The sequence below is a fragment of the Dromiciops gliroides genome, chromosome 2 (genome assembly GCF_019393635.1).
Source record: "Dromiciops gliroides isolate mDroGli1 chromosome 2, mDroGli1.pri, whole genome shotgun sequence".
Classification (NCBI taxonomy): domain Eukaryota; kingdom Metazoa; phylum Chordata; class Mammalia; order Microbiotheria; family Microbiotheriidae; genus Dromiciops; species Dromiciops gliroides.
In genome coordinates, this window is record NC_057862.1 from 168447511 (window position 1) to 168463434 (window position 15924).

General features: G+C 35.9%; 1 protein-coding gene across 8 annotated transcripts in view; it reads left to right on the forward strand.

Annotated features, from left to right (window-relative positions):
* GABPB1 (GA binding protein transcription factor subunit beta 1) overlaps positions 1-15924 on the forward strand; it is a 70300-nt gene that overhangs the window by 30361 nt on the left and 24015 nt on the right. For 6 of the 8 annotated variants that reach the window (XM_043986411.1, XM_043986407.1, XM_043986414.1 and 3 more), the window contains 5 exons: positions 7236-7343; positions 8583-8750; positions 10601-10795; positions 12006-12153; positions 12470-12583. In XM_043986411.1, the coding sequence (XP_043842346.1) occupies positions 7236-7343; positions 8583-8750; positions 10601-10795; positions 12006-12153; positions 12470-12583 (733 nt within the window). Of the gene's footprint in view, positions 1-6541; positions 6659-7235; positions 7344-8582; positions 8751-10600; positions 10796-12005; positions 12154-12469; positions 12584-15924 lie in introns of all 8 variants that reach the window. The other 2 variants (XM_043986408.1, XM_043986413.1) reach the window with 2 other exon arrangements.

Here is a 15924-nt window from a genome sequence, read left to right on the forward strand (position 1 = left end):
ATACTTCAGAAGTGCATTTGTTAGTAATGTGGCTTAATAGCTCAAGATTCCTTATCTCCTTCCCTTAATCTTTTCAGACAAGAGCATATGCAAGCCATTGGTTGCATGGTTCACCTAATTGATAGTCACATGATAGAAATCAGCTCCCAAGTGTGTTGTTGTTCAGTTATTTCAGTCATGCATGACTGTGACTCCATTTGGGGTTTTCTTGTCAAAGATACTGGAGTGGTCTGCCAGCTTATTTTATAGGTGAGGAAACTGAGGCAAACAGGGTTAAGTGACTTGCCCAGGCTCACACAGCTAGTAAGGGACTGAGGCCAGATTTGAACTCAGGCAGAGTCTTCTTGACTATGTCTTTTTTTTTTTTTTTTTTTTGCGGGGCAGTGGGGGTCGAGCGACTTGCCCAGGGTCACACAGCTAGCAAGTGTCAAGTGTCTGAGGCTGGATATGAACTCAGGTACTCCTGAATCCAGGGCCAGTGCTCTATCCACTGTGCCACCTAGCTGCCCCCTTACTATGTCTTAAAAGACTATATCATAAAAACACCACACAAAGAAAAAGTTAGAGGAAAATAGAAGGAATGAATACCTTTCAGATCTTTGGTTGAAGGAAAAATAGTCATCAAATAAAGGATAGAGGAGATCATAGAAGATAGAATAGATAATTTTGATTCTATAAAATTTTAAAGCTTTAACATGAAGAAAACATAACTAGAGTAAGAAGAAAAGTTTTCAGGGGGAAGTCTTCAAATTTTATATATATATATATAAATTTTTTTTTTTTGGTGAGGCAGTTGGGGTTAAGTGACTTGCTCAGGGTCACACAGCTAGTAAGTGTCAAGTGTCTGAGGCTGGATTTGAACTCAGGTCCTCCTGAATTTAGGGCCAGTGCTCTATCCACTGCGCCACTTAGCTGCCCCAAAATTATATATTTCTGAGAGAATTTTGATATGCAAGATATAAAGGGAATTGACACTAATACCTAAGCTCCAGTAGATAAAGTATGCAGATAGTTAGCATTTCTTTTTAAGGCATCAGCAACCATTAAACATGCCCTAATTCACTAATAAAAAAAGGAAAATTAAATAATTTTAAAGTTTCTTTTTTTTTAACCCATTAAATTAACAAAATTGAAACAGAAAAGTTCAGTGTTGGAGGAGCTATAAGGACAAACAGTCACACTAATACCTTGTTATAGCTATGACTTGGAAAACAATTTTGAATATGAAGAGTCACTAAAAGGATTATGTCCTTTAATCCCACTAGAAGCTGGTAAAATTTACTTGGGTCAAGTAGTCTGGAAGAGGGGACAGGGCATGACTGTGTTGCATATGTTTTTGTCTTGACTTTCATTATCTGTTGGTTTTCTAAAAATCCATTATGAAACTAGTGAATTTCAAAGAAAACAGCGATATTAAGAATTCTGACAATTAGCCAATGTATACTCTGATTTGGCACAGAACTACTAATTACATATTAAGAACTGAATATAATTGTATTTTAATGTAATTCTTAAAATTCATATATATATATATATATTATGATGAATGCATGTACAATGTTAAATAATGGTTTACAAACTTATGCCAGGAACTAAGTATTTCTGAGTACTTCTGACTGTACAATCACTTCTGCAGTTTGATAAAGTGAAAGTAAAACCATGACTTTTTAAAATCAGTTGTTTGGAAAGAGAAGCTTTTTATTAATAAAGTTATATTTTAATGTACAATTTTATTATAATAAAGCACATACTTTAATTTTTTAGTTATGCTTTAATTATAAAAGGCTAAATGATCTACATATGTATTTTACCAATTTTTTTTAATACTTTTATATTTTCTTTATAGGCAGCTAGGGGACACAGTGGGATAAAGTACCAGGCCTGGGGTCAGGAATACCTGAGTTCATATATGACTTCAAGCACATTCTAGCTGTGTAACCTATGACATGTCATTCAACTGCTATCTGCCTCAGTTTCCACATCTGTAAAATGGGGAAAATAATAGCACCTCCCTCCTAGAGTTAATATGAGGATCAGATGAAATAATCATTGTAAAGCTTTTGGCACAGTGTCTGGCACATAGTTAGCACTAAATAAATGTTAGCTGCTATTATTATAATTAATAGTTATTTTTCAAATAAATAAAATATGTAAAATTATAAAAATACTGAAAAAGTTCATTTAGTGAGTACTTAATTTTAAATATATTGTACTATACAAGTGTTAGAGTTTGCAATAAATTTAGTTTGTGAGTTTGTTGTTTGCTAGTATTAAATGGCAATGTGATGTGATTTTGATTAAAATTTTTAAATGTTCTTTAAATTTAAATTTTTATATTTTCTTTAAGAATAAATGTTTTGAGGGTACGTAGGTGGCACAGTGGATAAAGCACCGGCCCTGAATTCAGGAGGACCTGAGTTCAAATCCGGCCTTGGGCACTTGACACTTACTAGCTGTGTGACCCTGGGCAAGTCACTTAACCCTCATTGCCTTACCCCCCCCCCCAAAAAAAAGAATAAATGTTTTCTTTTTTTCTATTCCATGTTTCATGTGTATACCAGGCAGCGTATTTTTTTCCTCTCATCAATTCATTAGTCAATTAGTATTTATTGAGCATATGGGTACTGGAGATATAAGTACAAAGACTGAAACAATTACAACTCATAAGGAGCTTACATTCTAATGGAGACAATAAGTACATATAAAAATATATACAGCATAAATATGAAGTTAATGACTACAAATATGTAGAAAATAAATACAAAAATTGGGTAACACTAGCAGTTGAGGAGATGAAGAAAGGTTTCATGCAGAAGATGGTGATTGAGTTGTGTCTTAAAGGAAGGAGACTATGAGGATGTGAATGAAGCTAAGGAAGAAATGCTTTCCAGGCATAGGGGATGACCAGTACAAAAGCATGGGGATGGGAGATGGAATGTAAACTGGGATGAGCAGAGAGAAGGCCAGTTTGACTGCTTTGTAGAGTGTGAGAGAGGGAATGGTATCTGATGAGTATGGAAAGATAGGCCAGGGCTAGATTTTCCAAGGCTTTAAAAACTAAAAGAGTTTATATTTTATCCTGGAGGCACTTAGAAGGCTACTAGAATTTGAGTAGAGGAGTCATATGATCAGATCTATGCCTAATTAAAATTACTTTGGCTGCTGTGTTTAGTATCAACTGGAATGGGGATAGACTTGAGGGACTTACAGGTATTTGGGTGAGCTGTGATGAGGAACTGAACAAAGGTAGTAATTGTATGAGTGGAGAAAAGGGGCCAAATGTGAGAGGAAGTTGAAGATCAAGATGTCAAGATTTGGCAACCAATTGCATATGTGGGGTGAGGAGGAATGAGCAGTCCAGGATAATTGCCTAGGTTACAAATACAGGAGGCTGAAAGATGGTGGTGCCTTTCACAGAAATAGAGAAGTTTAAAAGGGGCGGGGGCGGGGGGGGGGGGGAAGGCAAGGCAATGAATACAGTATAGTGTTGAGCACAGTGCCTAGTACATAGTAAACACTTAAGAAATGTTTATTGGCTGACATACTCAGTTTATGGTAACAAACATTTATTCAGTACTTTAAGGTTTGTAAAGCGCTTTACAAATGATAACACCTTTGATCCTCACAACACTCTGGCCAGTCAGAAGCTACTAGTATCCTCATATTACAGATGAGTAAACTTAAGCCGACAGAGGTTAAACACTGACTTTCCCAGGATCATATAGCTAATCAGTGTCTGAAGCTAGATTTGAACTCAGATCTTCCTGACTCCAGGTCCAGTACTCTGTACATTGTATCATTCGAAATATCCAATAGGCCATTGGCGATACAGGACTGGGATTCAAGGGAGATCCCAGGACTGGATTTATGGATATGAGAGTCTCTCTAGAGATAGTAGTAGTTAAATCCCATGGAAGCTGATGAAGTTACTGAAAGAGTGTGTAGAAGGAAAAGAGAAGAGGGCCTAGGACAGAACTTTAGGGAACACCCACAGTGACTAAGAAAAGGCCATTATATTTGGCAATTAAGAGATCCTTAGTACCTTTGGAGAGAACTGTTTCATTTTAGAGGTGTGATTGCAAAGGAGTGAGTGAGAGGAAGGGAGGTAGAGGCAGCAAGGATAGACAGTTTTTTCAAGGAGTTTGTCTGAGAAAGGGAAGGGAGATAGAATACAAGATAAATAGCTTAAAGGGGATAGGGAATGGTTAGGCATCAGGGAGAGGGAGGAAGAAAATGATTAAGGATGCAGTCTGCTAGAGATAGAAGGGATTGGGATCAAGGAGACATGATGGTAGAATTGACCCTGCTAAGAAGTCTCTGTCAAAGACTAGGGGAAAGGAGAAGCAAATGGAAGATGATGATAAGGTATTTTGATATGAAGAGAATGGTAGAAGAGAGTGACCTTGGTTTTTTTGTAAAGTAAAAGTCAAGGTCCGAGGAGGGCAGAGTGAAGCTTGAGGAAGGAACAAAGAGTTTAGAATGGTTTTTGTGGGGAGTGAAATAACGAGTCAGTTGTGGAGAAATCAAAGGACTCTTGCTAAAGTGAGGATCCAATCAGCATGGTTGTGGGACTTGCTTCAGCTTTGTCCAGCAATCAAGGAGGTAGATCTAGGGTTGAGGTTGGGCTAGAAACAAGGGGAAAGCCATTTAGAAGCAGAGAGTAAAGCAAAAGGTAGAGGTGAAACAACTGGTTATTGGGTTGAGATTGGAGAGGGAGGAAAGAGATGGGAGAGTAAGGCTAATGGCCTCAGAGAGTACTGAGGGTTAGAAGGAAATCTCAGTGAGGATGAAGAATAGGGTTTAGGAAGAGGAAGACATAGGGAGAGGTAGAATGATAAGAGGTCAACTAGGGGAATATTGAGTTTTAATTAGAGAAGAGAACAGTTATGGGTAATGGTGAGATCTACCATGTACCCTACTCTACCTTTGGCTGAGGTGGAGTTAAGGAATAGGTCATGATATTTAAGGAGGCTGAAGAATTGAGGAGTTAGGGAACTTGAAGAAGCATTTTTGTGGATATTCCAGTTCCCTAGTATAAGGACAGGAATTGAGGAGAGGTATATGGTTAGCTAGGTGCTAAACTCCTTGAGAGAGAAGGGGCAGTGACCTCAGGGTTGATTTTTCTAGTCCCACTAAAATTTGAATTAGGTAGAACATTTTGATTGTGTAGACTTAAAAGAGTAAAGGGAAGAGTGTGCCCACTTCCCTTCTAGGAGACCAGAGTGACAGAGATATGAAAAGGTTTATACAGTGCTGGAGAGGATAGCTGTGTGAAGATTTCTTCCCATCCTCTTCATTTGCTTAACTTCTTTTCCGCACTGCCAAAGGGATGGAACACAAAAAGAAAGACCCCATATATAACACAATTTTCATAATAGTATTCTTTGTGGTAGAAAAAAACTAGAAACAAAGTGCATACCCATCAATGGGTCAAAGCCTGAACAAATTGTGATATATAAAATGGAACATAATTACCACTTCTATGCTTATGATTCTCAAATCTACTTTACCTGCCCAAACCTTTATGCCAACCTCTGGTCTCATATTTCCAGCTGCCTTTCAGAAATCTTGAACTGGATATCCAGTGGACATCTTAAACTCAATATGTCCAAAGCCATACTCATTATCTTTCCCCTTAACCCTTCCTTACCTCCCTTCCCTGCTGTCATCCTCCCCGACCCTGAGGTTTCAACTTAGTGAAGAGTGTAGGATGACAATCTCTCCTATCCAATCTATTTCAAAGGCCTATTGATTTCACCTTTGCAACGTCTCTCAAATATTCCCCCTTCTCTCTTCAGACACTGCCATCACTCTGGTGCAGGCCCATGTTACTTCACACCTCAACGATTGCAGTAGCCTGCTAGTGGTCTACCTGTGGCAAGGCTCTCCCCTTTCTAGTCCATCTTCCACTCAGCCACCAAAGTGATTTTCAAAAAACTCATGTCATACCTCTTTACCCCCTCAATAAATTCCAGTGGCTCCCTATTGACTATTAAATATAATACTAATGTCTTCCATGTGCCAGGTACTATGCTAAGTGCATTATAGATATCTCATTTTATTCTCACAACAACCCTATTATTATCCCCATTTTATATCTGAGGGAACTGAAGCAAACAAGACATGGGTCTTTCAGCATTGGGCATTTTCTCTGGCTGTCCTCTATGCTATCATTATTATTATTATTATTAAATGTTTATTGGCTGTTTGACTAATGGATTATAATCAGTAATCCATTGATTATATTGCTATAAAAACAAACATGAGGAATTCAGAGAATTATGAGAGGATTTATATGAACTGTTCAAAATGAAGAAAATAGAACCAAGAGAACATACAGAAAAGCAGCAATAATATAAGCAAAAGCCATGCCAAAGGGCTACTTTAATTATAGTGGTCAATCTTAGTCCCAGATAACAGAGAGTAAAACATGTTTTTATTTTTGCAGTGGAAAGATTGGGGACTTCAGGTGTAGAATGTTGAATATACCAATGGTTCTATTTGTTTGGTCTGGTTTCACTTACTTTTTTCTTTGTTACAGGGAAGAGGTGATTGTATTGTAAGAAAACAAAAGGCATCAGTAAAATTTTAAAAAGAATGCTTCTTGATTCTTCTTCTGATAACTAAATATCTGGTATACCTGATCTAGTCCTTTCCTGTAAGAATTTTAATAAGTACATCACACATATACAAAGGTGTAGAAGACATCCCCTCTTTTAAGATCAGAATAGCTGTCACTCTAATTGTCAGTGTATAACAGCCTTCCTTTTATTTGTATCAGTATCAGAGGCAAATTTCTAATGCCACATTACTCTTGTAACAGATAAGTAACATTTCTGATATTTAGTGCCTACAGATGAATGTAGTATAATCAGCATTATTATCTATTTTTAATTTGGGCCCATTTTTCTCTTGCAATCTAGCCTACTCTTCCCACCTTGTAGTATTTGTATGTGCATGAATTACAAACTAATTTTTAATATTATCTTAAGCAAAGTATAATTAGAAAGATGAATATATCTTGCCCAAATATATTTTAAAACTAAATATCAATAGATTTTGCTTTGTCTTTAGTGGTAGATTAGCCATGTATTTTTTATTTCTTATAGAATAGATAACTGAGAATTGAATTAAGTCGTAGAAACAGGAAGCAAACAAAATACTGATGTTCATGAATTTTAAATTTAAAGTTAATTTAGTATTGAAATATTTTCTTTTCCTTGGTTTTTGTCTAGATGTCCCTGGTAGATTTGGGAAAGAAGCTTTTAGAAGCAGCACGAGCAGGTCAAGATGATGAAGTTCGGATTTTGATGGCAAATGGAGCTCCTTTTACTACAGATTGGGTAAGTAAAAGTTAAAATTTTTTTAAAAAAAATCTTGTGTGGATTTTGCTCATTTATTTTTGAATACCAATTTAATCAGTTTGATTAATTGACTTAATTTATGAATTTATTAATAAACAATTAAAAGTCTATTATACCCTCAAAGAAATGTTTTGGGCTGGTTATGAACATTAGGCAAAAGCAAGAGGTAACATTAGTATGTCTTTATGCTCCATTAATTACTCAGACACTTTTGAAAGCTATTGAGAGGAAAGCCCAGCCCGTTAGGTCCCATTCTCCCTCTTGGCCCTCTCACCCCTAAATTTGTAGGATGACAGGATGGATTGTGATGTCTTTTGTTGGAAAGAACTTCAGCATGAGATCAGAGATCCATTTGAGTATTCATAGAATTAAAAGTTAATCATGTTGGGGCAGCTTAGGTGGTGCAGTGGATAAAGCACCGGCCCTGGATTCAGGAGTACCTGAGTTCAAATCCGGTCTCAGACACTTGACACTTACTAGCTGTGTGACCCTGGGCAAGTCACTTAACCTCCATTGCCCTGCAAAAAAAAAAAAGTTAATCATGTTTCAGTTGGAGCAATTTTATAAGTTCGCTTGCATAATTTTAGCATTATGACTAGCTATTAGAATTTGAGCATATAGGAGTCATGAACCATTAGATTATCTTGCTGGAATCGCTTATCTATCTAAAGATTTTTCTTTTAAATTTTTCTCCTCAACTTTTTTTTGGGGGGGGGGTTGTTTTGTGAATCAGTACTACTTGTGGTCTTCTGTCATCCTTCTCCATACTGTTTTGTACATGGGCTTACATGTACTCTAAATTGGTATTGGCTTTGGTTGCCATGTTTCTCTTACAAGTTCAACCTAAAGTATCACCCTGCAGTTTGCACCCTTTAAATTTTGCCTGTGCTTATAAATTGTTTACTCTCTTAAACCTTCACGTGGAACTTTATGAAGTAAGCAGGGGTTTATTGGGTAAATCATATGGAATAGAAGCCAGGATTGTTTCTGGCTCTCTCACTGGCTGAAGTCACAGGATAGCCAGGTAATCTTTCTCAGCCTTAGTTTTTTTCTTTGTAAAATAAGTTTATTGGTTATTGACTTTTCTTAGAGGATAGGGACATTTTATATCTAGAAAAGCATTTTGAGTTCCTATTAAGAAAGAATTAAAAACAAAATAGATATATAATATATACTACAAAAGCAAAGTTTAAATATTATATTTATTTTGAATTTTAGTTGGGTACATCTCCACTTCATCTAGCAGCACAATATGGGCACTATTCAACCACAGAAGTATTACTACGAGCTGGTGTAAGCCGAGATGCCAGAACTAAAGTGGACCGAACTCCATTACACATGGCAGCATCTGAAGGCCATGCAAGCATAGTAGAAGTTTTACTTAAGGTTTGTGTTTATTTCCAAACTTTGAAAGTAAGCCTAAACTTGAGATAATAACAGTTTGTAGAAAGAAAAATTGCCTGCTACCCTTTCTGCAAGAATTAGCTCTACTGGGTTCTTAGATTCTTGAGCTTCCTCCTAATGAAAGCTCTGGAAAGTAGGCTTTTCTGTGAAAGTCATGTTTTCTCTGTTTTCCTATTAAAAAAATGAATAAAAACTTATTTTTTAAATAATCATTTCAGTTTACCCCAGTTCCTCTCACTTTCCCCCTCCCAAAGAGCCATGTAAGAAATAATATTATTTTAAAGACAAAAACAGAAAAAGGAGGAAAACAGCACAACCAATCAATACTTCAAAAAAGTCTGATAATGTCTGTAACACTGGTGGACCTCCCACCTTTGCAGAAGGATGAGCTTCTCATATCTTTAAAGCCATACTTGTTCTTTATAGTTTTGCAATATTCACTTTTGATTTTTTTGTGTGCATGGTTTTCCTTTCTGTTTACATTGTTGTAGTTACTGAATATGTTGTTTTCTTGACTCTGTTTACTGTGTATCAGTTCATATAAATCTTTCCATGCTCCTCTATATTGATCACATCCCTCATTTCTTATAGCACAGTAGTATTCCATTACATTCATGATGCACCATAAATTTTTGAACCATCCTTCAGTCTGTGGGCATCTATTTTGATTCCAATGCTTTGCTATCACAAAGAGTGCTTCTACAAATATTTTGGAATATATGGGTTTTTTCTTTTTATGAATAGCCTCTTTGGTATATAGTCCCAGTAATGGAATTTCTGGGTCAAAAGATGTGGAGATTTTAGTTTCTTTATTTGCATGATTCCAAATTATTTTCCATATTAATTACTGATTCTTAGCTCTACTAGCAGTATACCAGTGAGCCTTTCTTCCCATTGCTCTTCCAATATTGACAATTCCCATCTTTTGTCATCATTGACAGTTTGCTGGGTGTTGCTGGGTGTGTGGTAAAACCTCAAGGTTGTTTTGATTTGCAGTATTTTTATTATTAGTGATTTGAAGGTTTTTTTCATGTGGTTTTGAATAGTTTATAGTGCTTTTGAGAACTGTTTGTATCTTTTGGCTACTTATCCATTGGTGAATGACTTTTGGTTTCAAGTATGAATATATACATATATATTTAATATTCTTTTAAGACTGATAATCGAAAATAGCATTAGCATGGGTGAGTTTTTTTTTTAATTTAAGGAATGAAATAAACTGCAAAAGAATTTTTCTCTGAGTATTTCAGAGAGATGCAGAGAACTGAGAAAGAGTACGTTCTGAACAGTGTTCAGAGAATTCTGAAAAATTGTGAAATTGGGAGTGGTAGATTAAAAAATTATACTCTTTGTCTTTGATCCTCTCTTCTAAGTGACCCTCCTTAAATGACCTCTATTAGTAGTTTAAATTAAAAATATAAATCCTACATCTGTTAGGAACATTAAAAGATATTTGTAGGAATATTTGCAGAATTTTACTCCCTCATGCAGTTCTCTCTTTCCTAAATTTTCATGCCCACACTGATGAATCACCGGGAAAAACAAAAGCAACAAAATACAAGAGAATAATTCAGTCTTTTTGAGGTATCAGAAGGAAAGCAGTCAGAAAAGTCAGTCTGATACAAGAATAACTGACCCCCCCCCCAAAAAAAAAAGTTTAAAAAAACCTGACTAGTGGGACATTTGGATAATCTGAACATTGATAAATGAAGGTTGATTATATATTTCTGTTGTGTGTCCTTGTTCACAGATATGTACAGCAGTTATAATTTCATTTTATATAGGAACAGTATATTTTAAATAACCTACAATGATTTGAAAAATTTTTGTAGCATGGCGCTGATGTCAATGCAAAGGACATGCTCAAGATGACAGCACTACACTGGGCTACAGAACATAACCATCAAGAGGTGGTAGAACTTTTAATTAAATATGGTGCTGATGTCCACACACAAAGTAAATTTTGTAAAACTGCTTTGGATATTTCAATAGACAATGGAAATGAAGATTTGGCAGAAATACTACAGGTAATTTTTTTATCTTTAATTGAAAAACTTACAGAAGAATACCTGCTTTTATCATAATATGAATTGTTAGCTTGTTACCTTTGAGATGTTTTGGATGAGGCTTTTTCCTTTCATTTCCTCCTTATTTTTTCCCAAATTAATCCATACTATTAATTTTCTTGTATCTCATGGAGTCTCTAATCTTTTAATATCTAAATAAGAAGGACTAATAAATCACAAATTTATGTGACATAAAATTGCTTCTGAACTCTTATGTCTTTCATTTCTTTGACAGTTAATTTTAATTAGTATACAAGTATCCAACTTGTAAAAATAATTTGAGATTTTTCAGAGTAAATTATGTTCATTTTAAATAAAAATAAGTAATGTCAACAGTTACAGTAATATCAGTTCAATAAACTAAGCATTCTTTGACTTCTCCATCCTTACTTCTGATTTCTGTCATCTTCAGAAGGCTTCTTGAGGGCCTTTGTCTTTCTAGTGAGAAATGGCCCCCAGTGAGCCACTTTCTAGTGAGTTACTGGCCATTTCTTTTAGGTGAAGATTACTTTTCATCATTAATAAGTAATTACCCAGTTTAACTTTTTTTTTTAATGCTGACTTGTGATTTTGTTGTTTTTTCTACTAATTACTCGAGAGCTTCTTTGTTCTGGGAAACTAGGATATTCTGGTGTTCAATCTTTACTTCTAGGTATGAGAATTAAGAGGTTGGGGACCAGTTAATGTGAGGGGCACATTTTAATCTATGATGATTATTGGGTGCTAAATGCAGCACCAGAAATAAGGTATTAATCAAAATTCTGTAGCAACATTGCGGGGCATTGAGGGTCTCAAGTGACTTGCCCAGGGTCACACAGCTAGTAAGTGTCAAGTGTCTGAGGCCAGATTTGAACTCAGGTCCTCCTGAATCCAGGGCTGGTGCTTTATCCACTGGGCCACCAGTGCCCCCAGCCTTAATGGCTCCCAAATCTCTATTCTATATTGGTGACTTTGTCAGACACTGCTCTTAGCCACTGTTTCCTCTCTCAGTATTTTGTTGCTTTACCTAATAAGTAGGCTAAGATTGAGATTCATACATATCATATTCAGCAGAATTAGATTTAGGCATCTTTGTTAAAGTCAGTTCCTTTAAGGGAAGTTTTTGGGTTACATTGAAGGCCTGTGCTATTCTGACAGTTATTCTAAAAATCTATTGTGGTTTATTCTTTAGATTGCAATGCAGAACCAAATAAATACAAACCCAGAGAGCCCTGACACTGTGACGATCCATGCGGCAACACCACAGTTTATCATTGGACCTGGAGGGGTGGTGAACCTAACAGGTCTGGTATCCTCAGAAAATTCATCCAAGGCAACAGGTATTGAGATGCATGTAGGGTAGCTGTTGGGATTTTGTGCTTTAGTAGGTATTCACCATTTTAAGGAAGGACTGTTGGAGAATGAGGGTAAGATCATAGTAGCTGTATTTTCCTTCTTCGGTATATTTGGCATGACAAATGTTTGGGCAGATAAAGTAATCTAAAGAAAGATGATGTTGCACAAAGTACTAATATTTTAGTTTTTGATAAAACTGTTATCCCAGTTTGATCCAAAAGGAGGGAGTAGCTCAAAGCTGTAAATTTGATTAAAGTTTTTAAAGAACTAATGTACCTTATTCTTTATCCCCTTTAATAGATGAAACGGGAGTATCTGCTGTTCAGTTTGGAAACTCATCTACATCAGTATTAGCTACATTAGCTGCTTTAGCTGAAGCTTCTGCTCCATTGTCCAATTCATCAGAAACCCCAGGTTAGAAAAATCAGTTTTATGGTTTTAAATAAAGCAAATATAATTCTTGGCAATTGTAACTAAACAGAAACATAACACTTGGAGAAACCAGGAAGGATCGCACCAAACCATGAAAGATAGGAGTGATTGTCCAGGAGTTGTTGAAGTTGTTGTTTTTCTCAGTAGGGAGTGTACAGTTCAGACCTATGATGTTATCAGTGTCAGAACTCCCAGTAAGAAAACACCCTCTCCCAATGCACCTCAGTAATTGTTCTGCAACTCAAGAGTTTCCTGAACACTTGAGAGGCTAATTGTCTTGTTCTGTTTGTGTCAGAGGAGGGACTTGAACTCATGTCTCCTTGACCTTGAGGCCAGTTCTTTATCTATTACATCAGACTAATCCGTCCTGTTCTTAAAGATAGAAAACAGTAACTTACTCTGCTGTTTATAATAACTGTTAGAGTCAGGATACTCCACTGAAGTTCTGCTCTACTGCCTCATCATGATGTGGTTATCATTACTTCTTGAATTCTTTACCAGGAGAACACAAATAATATCTATTCTTCGTGTCTTTTTGCTGAAAACTAGCTCTAGCTAAATTTGGGTGGCTCATCCTCAGAAGTTTGGCTAACAGCTGATGAATTGTTTTTGGCGTCAATAACACATGAAGACTATCTATTGAGGTATAGAAGGGGTTGCTATCCACATTGCTAGGGTGCATTACTTAGGTGCTATGGTCAATACACAAGTCAATGAAATAATAAGACCCTGACTTTTGAAGTACAGATATAGTCACAATATTTCCCTTTATGGTGTTTTTTTTTTGGGGGGGGTGAGGCAATTGGGGTTTAGTGACTTTCCCTGGGTCACACAGCTAGCTAGTAAGTATCAAGTGTCTGAGGCCAGATTTGAACTCAGGTACTCCTGACTCCAGGGCCAGTGCTCTATCCACTGCGCCATCTAGCTGCCTCTCCCTTTATGTTTAACCTACTAAGTACTTTAAAGCCCATTTCATCTTTTAAAAAATGTTTTATTTGTGTCTTTTCTCCTTCCATTACAACTATTTATGAAGGGGAGAAAAGACAACTCTAACCCTTATCCTCCTTTCCAGTATGAATCCCTCTTGTAACTAAGAAAAACAATTTAGTAAAAGCACTCAGCACAGGATTACATCTGATAAGATATACAGCATTCTGTCTTAGTAAATTTCTTCCTTCTCTTTTTGCTGTGCAGAGGGAGACATGATTCATTATTTGTTTTCAAGGACCATGCTTGGTTTTTCAATTACCTTGAGTTCAGTTTCCTTTTAGTGATCTTTTTTTGTTTTGTTTTTGTTTTTTGGTTTTTGCAAGGCAAAGAGGGTTAAGTGACTTGCCCAGAGTCATACAGCTAGTAAGTGTCAAGTGTCTGAGGTCGGATTTGAACTCAGGTAGTCTTGAATCCAGGGCTGGTGTGTTATCCACTGCGCAGCCTAGTTGCCCCTTAGTGATCTTTTAACTTACAATGTTATAGTCATTATACATATTTTCACTTAGTTCTCTTTATTTCACTCAGTATCAGTTATTAAGTGCTTATTGATTGACTGTATTTTAATGTGGATTTCCAACCAATACAAAAAAATTACCTCTCTTTACAGGATGAGAAATTAATATAACCATAAATATTTGGGCAGTTACTTTTTAAATAATCCACAAAAAAGAAGCCATAGTTAATTTTTGTTCTGAGAAACTATTGAAAATAAATGAATTTGTAGCTACCAGATAACTCCTTCTTTAATTATTTTACATTACATGCGAACTTTATGATGGTTCTGTCTCTGACTTATCAAATGGAATCAATTCTCTAACACAGCTTCTGATGGTTACCATGTGAAGGGTTCCAAATCAATGGAAAAATAAGTGGAAAACTTATAGAGAATCCATAAATAAATAATGCAAGTGATTAAGGCTTTGGAATATGCCTTCTCATCTAAGAACAAAGACAAAATGATGGAGATATAATGTGATTGACAAAAGAACTAGAAACATTTCCCCGAAGTTGTTAAAGATACTTTTAAAACTTAATTCAGTGGGCAGCTAGGTGGCACAGTGGATAAAGCACCAGCCCTGGATTCAGGAGGACCTGGGTTCAAATCCTGCCTCAGCCACTTGACACTTACTATCTGTGTGACCCTGGGCAAGTCACTTAACCCTCATCACCCTGCAAAAAACAAAACAAAACAAAACTTAATTCAGTATGGAAAATAATAGAGTGCTAAAAGCGTGAAGAGGAACAGTTTATTAACAACTTTTGTATATGTGAAAAGAACCTGTGTAGGGGACAGTAAATGGCAATATTACATTGAAAGATAGACAAAATAGAGCATTCATAAGTTGTTAAATTTTGAATGAGAAATGAAAAAAATACCCATTAACTATAAGACTCATAAGGTTCAAGAATATATTCATCTAGGGAACATAGAAGCCAAAGAAATTTACAAAAGTGTTCCCTGCTCCAAGGAAAATTCAGTTCAACGGTATAAAATTTAAACACTGAAGTTATAATAAAAGAATACTACAGAAAAAATATTTAAAAGTTTGTATCCTAAAGAGATTTTTAAAAATAGGATTTTATTGATGTCTTCTATTTTTTATGCTATCATAGTTATCTCAAGTATCCCTCCCCCTCCCTCTCACAGAGAGCCATCCTATATAAAGAATAGTATTTTTTAAAGAGGACAAAAAATTAGCACAACTTTCAGTTATCAATATCTAACGCTTGTGGACTTCCCACTTCCAAGAAGGGGTGGGCTGAGGGTGTCCTCTCATGTCTTGTCATTGGAGTCCTGCTTAGTCTTTATAATTTTGTTACATTCATTTTTGAATTTTTGGTGTGTCATTCTATTTTCATTATTGTAGTTACTGTGTATATTGTTTTCTTGGCTATGCTTACTTTGCAAGTTCATTTTGCTCAGTCCATGTTTCTGTTTATTCATCATGTGCATCATTTCTTACAGCATGGTAATATTCCATTACATTTGTGTACCAAATGTTTTTCTCCATTCCTCAATTGATGGGCATCTACTTTGTCTCCAATTCATGGCTATCACAAAAAGTGCTACTATAAATATTTTGATGTATTAAGAATTTATCAATGACAAAATAAATGTATTCTAGTGACAAAGAAGCTTAGATCAGCTTGGAAAGGCAGAGCACATGCCCTGAACCTGGACAGATCTCTATCCGTTTAGTTACTTTGAGCAGTTTCTTTTTGTTGCTTACTTCTTCTGCATGAACTCTGTATAGGTGTAAATTGTATCATTTTAGCTAGAAAATGCTCTTCATTCAATGCTCAGTCAGTTGTGTGATATTATGACCTTCCAC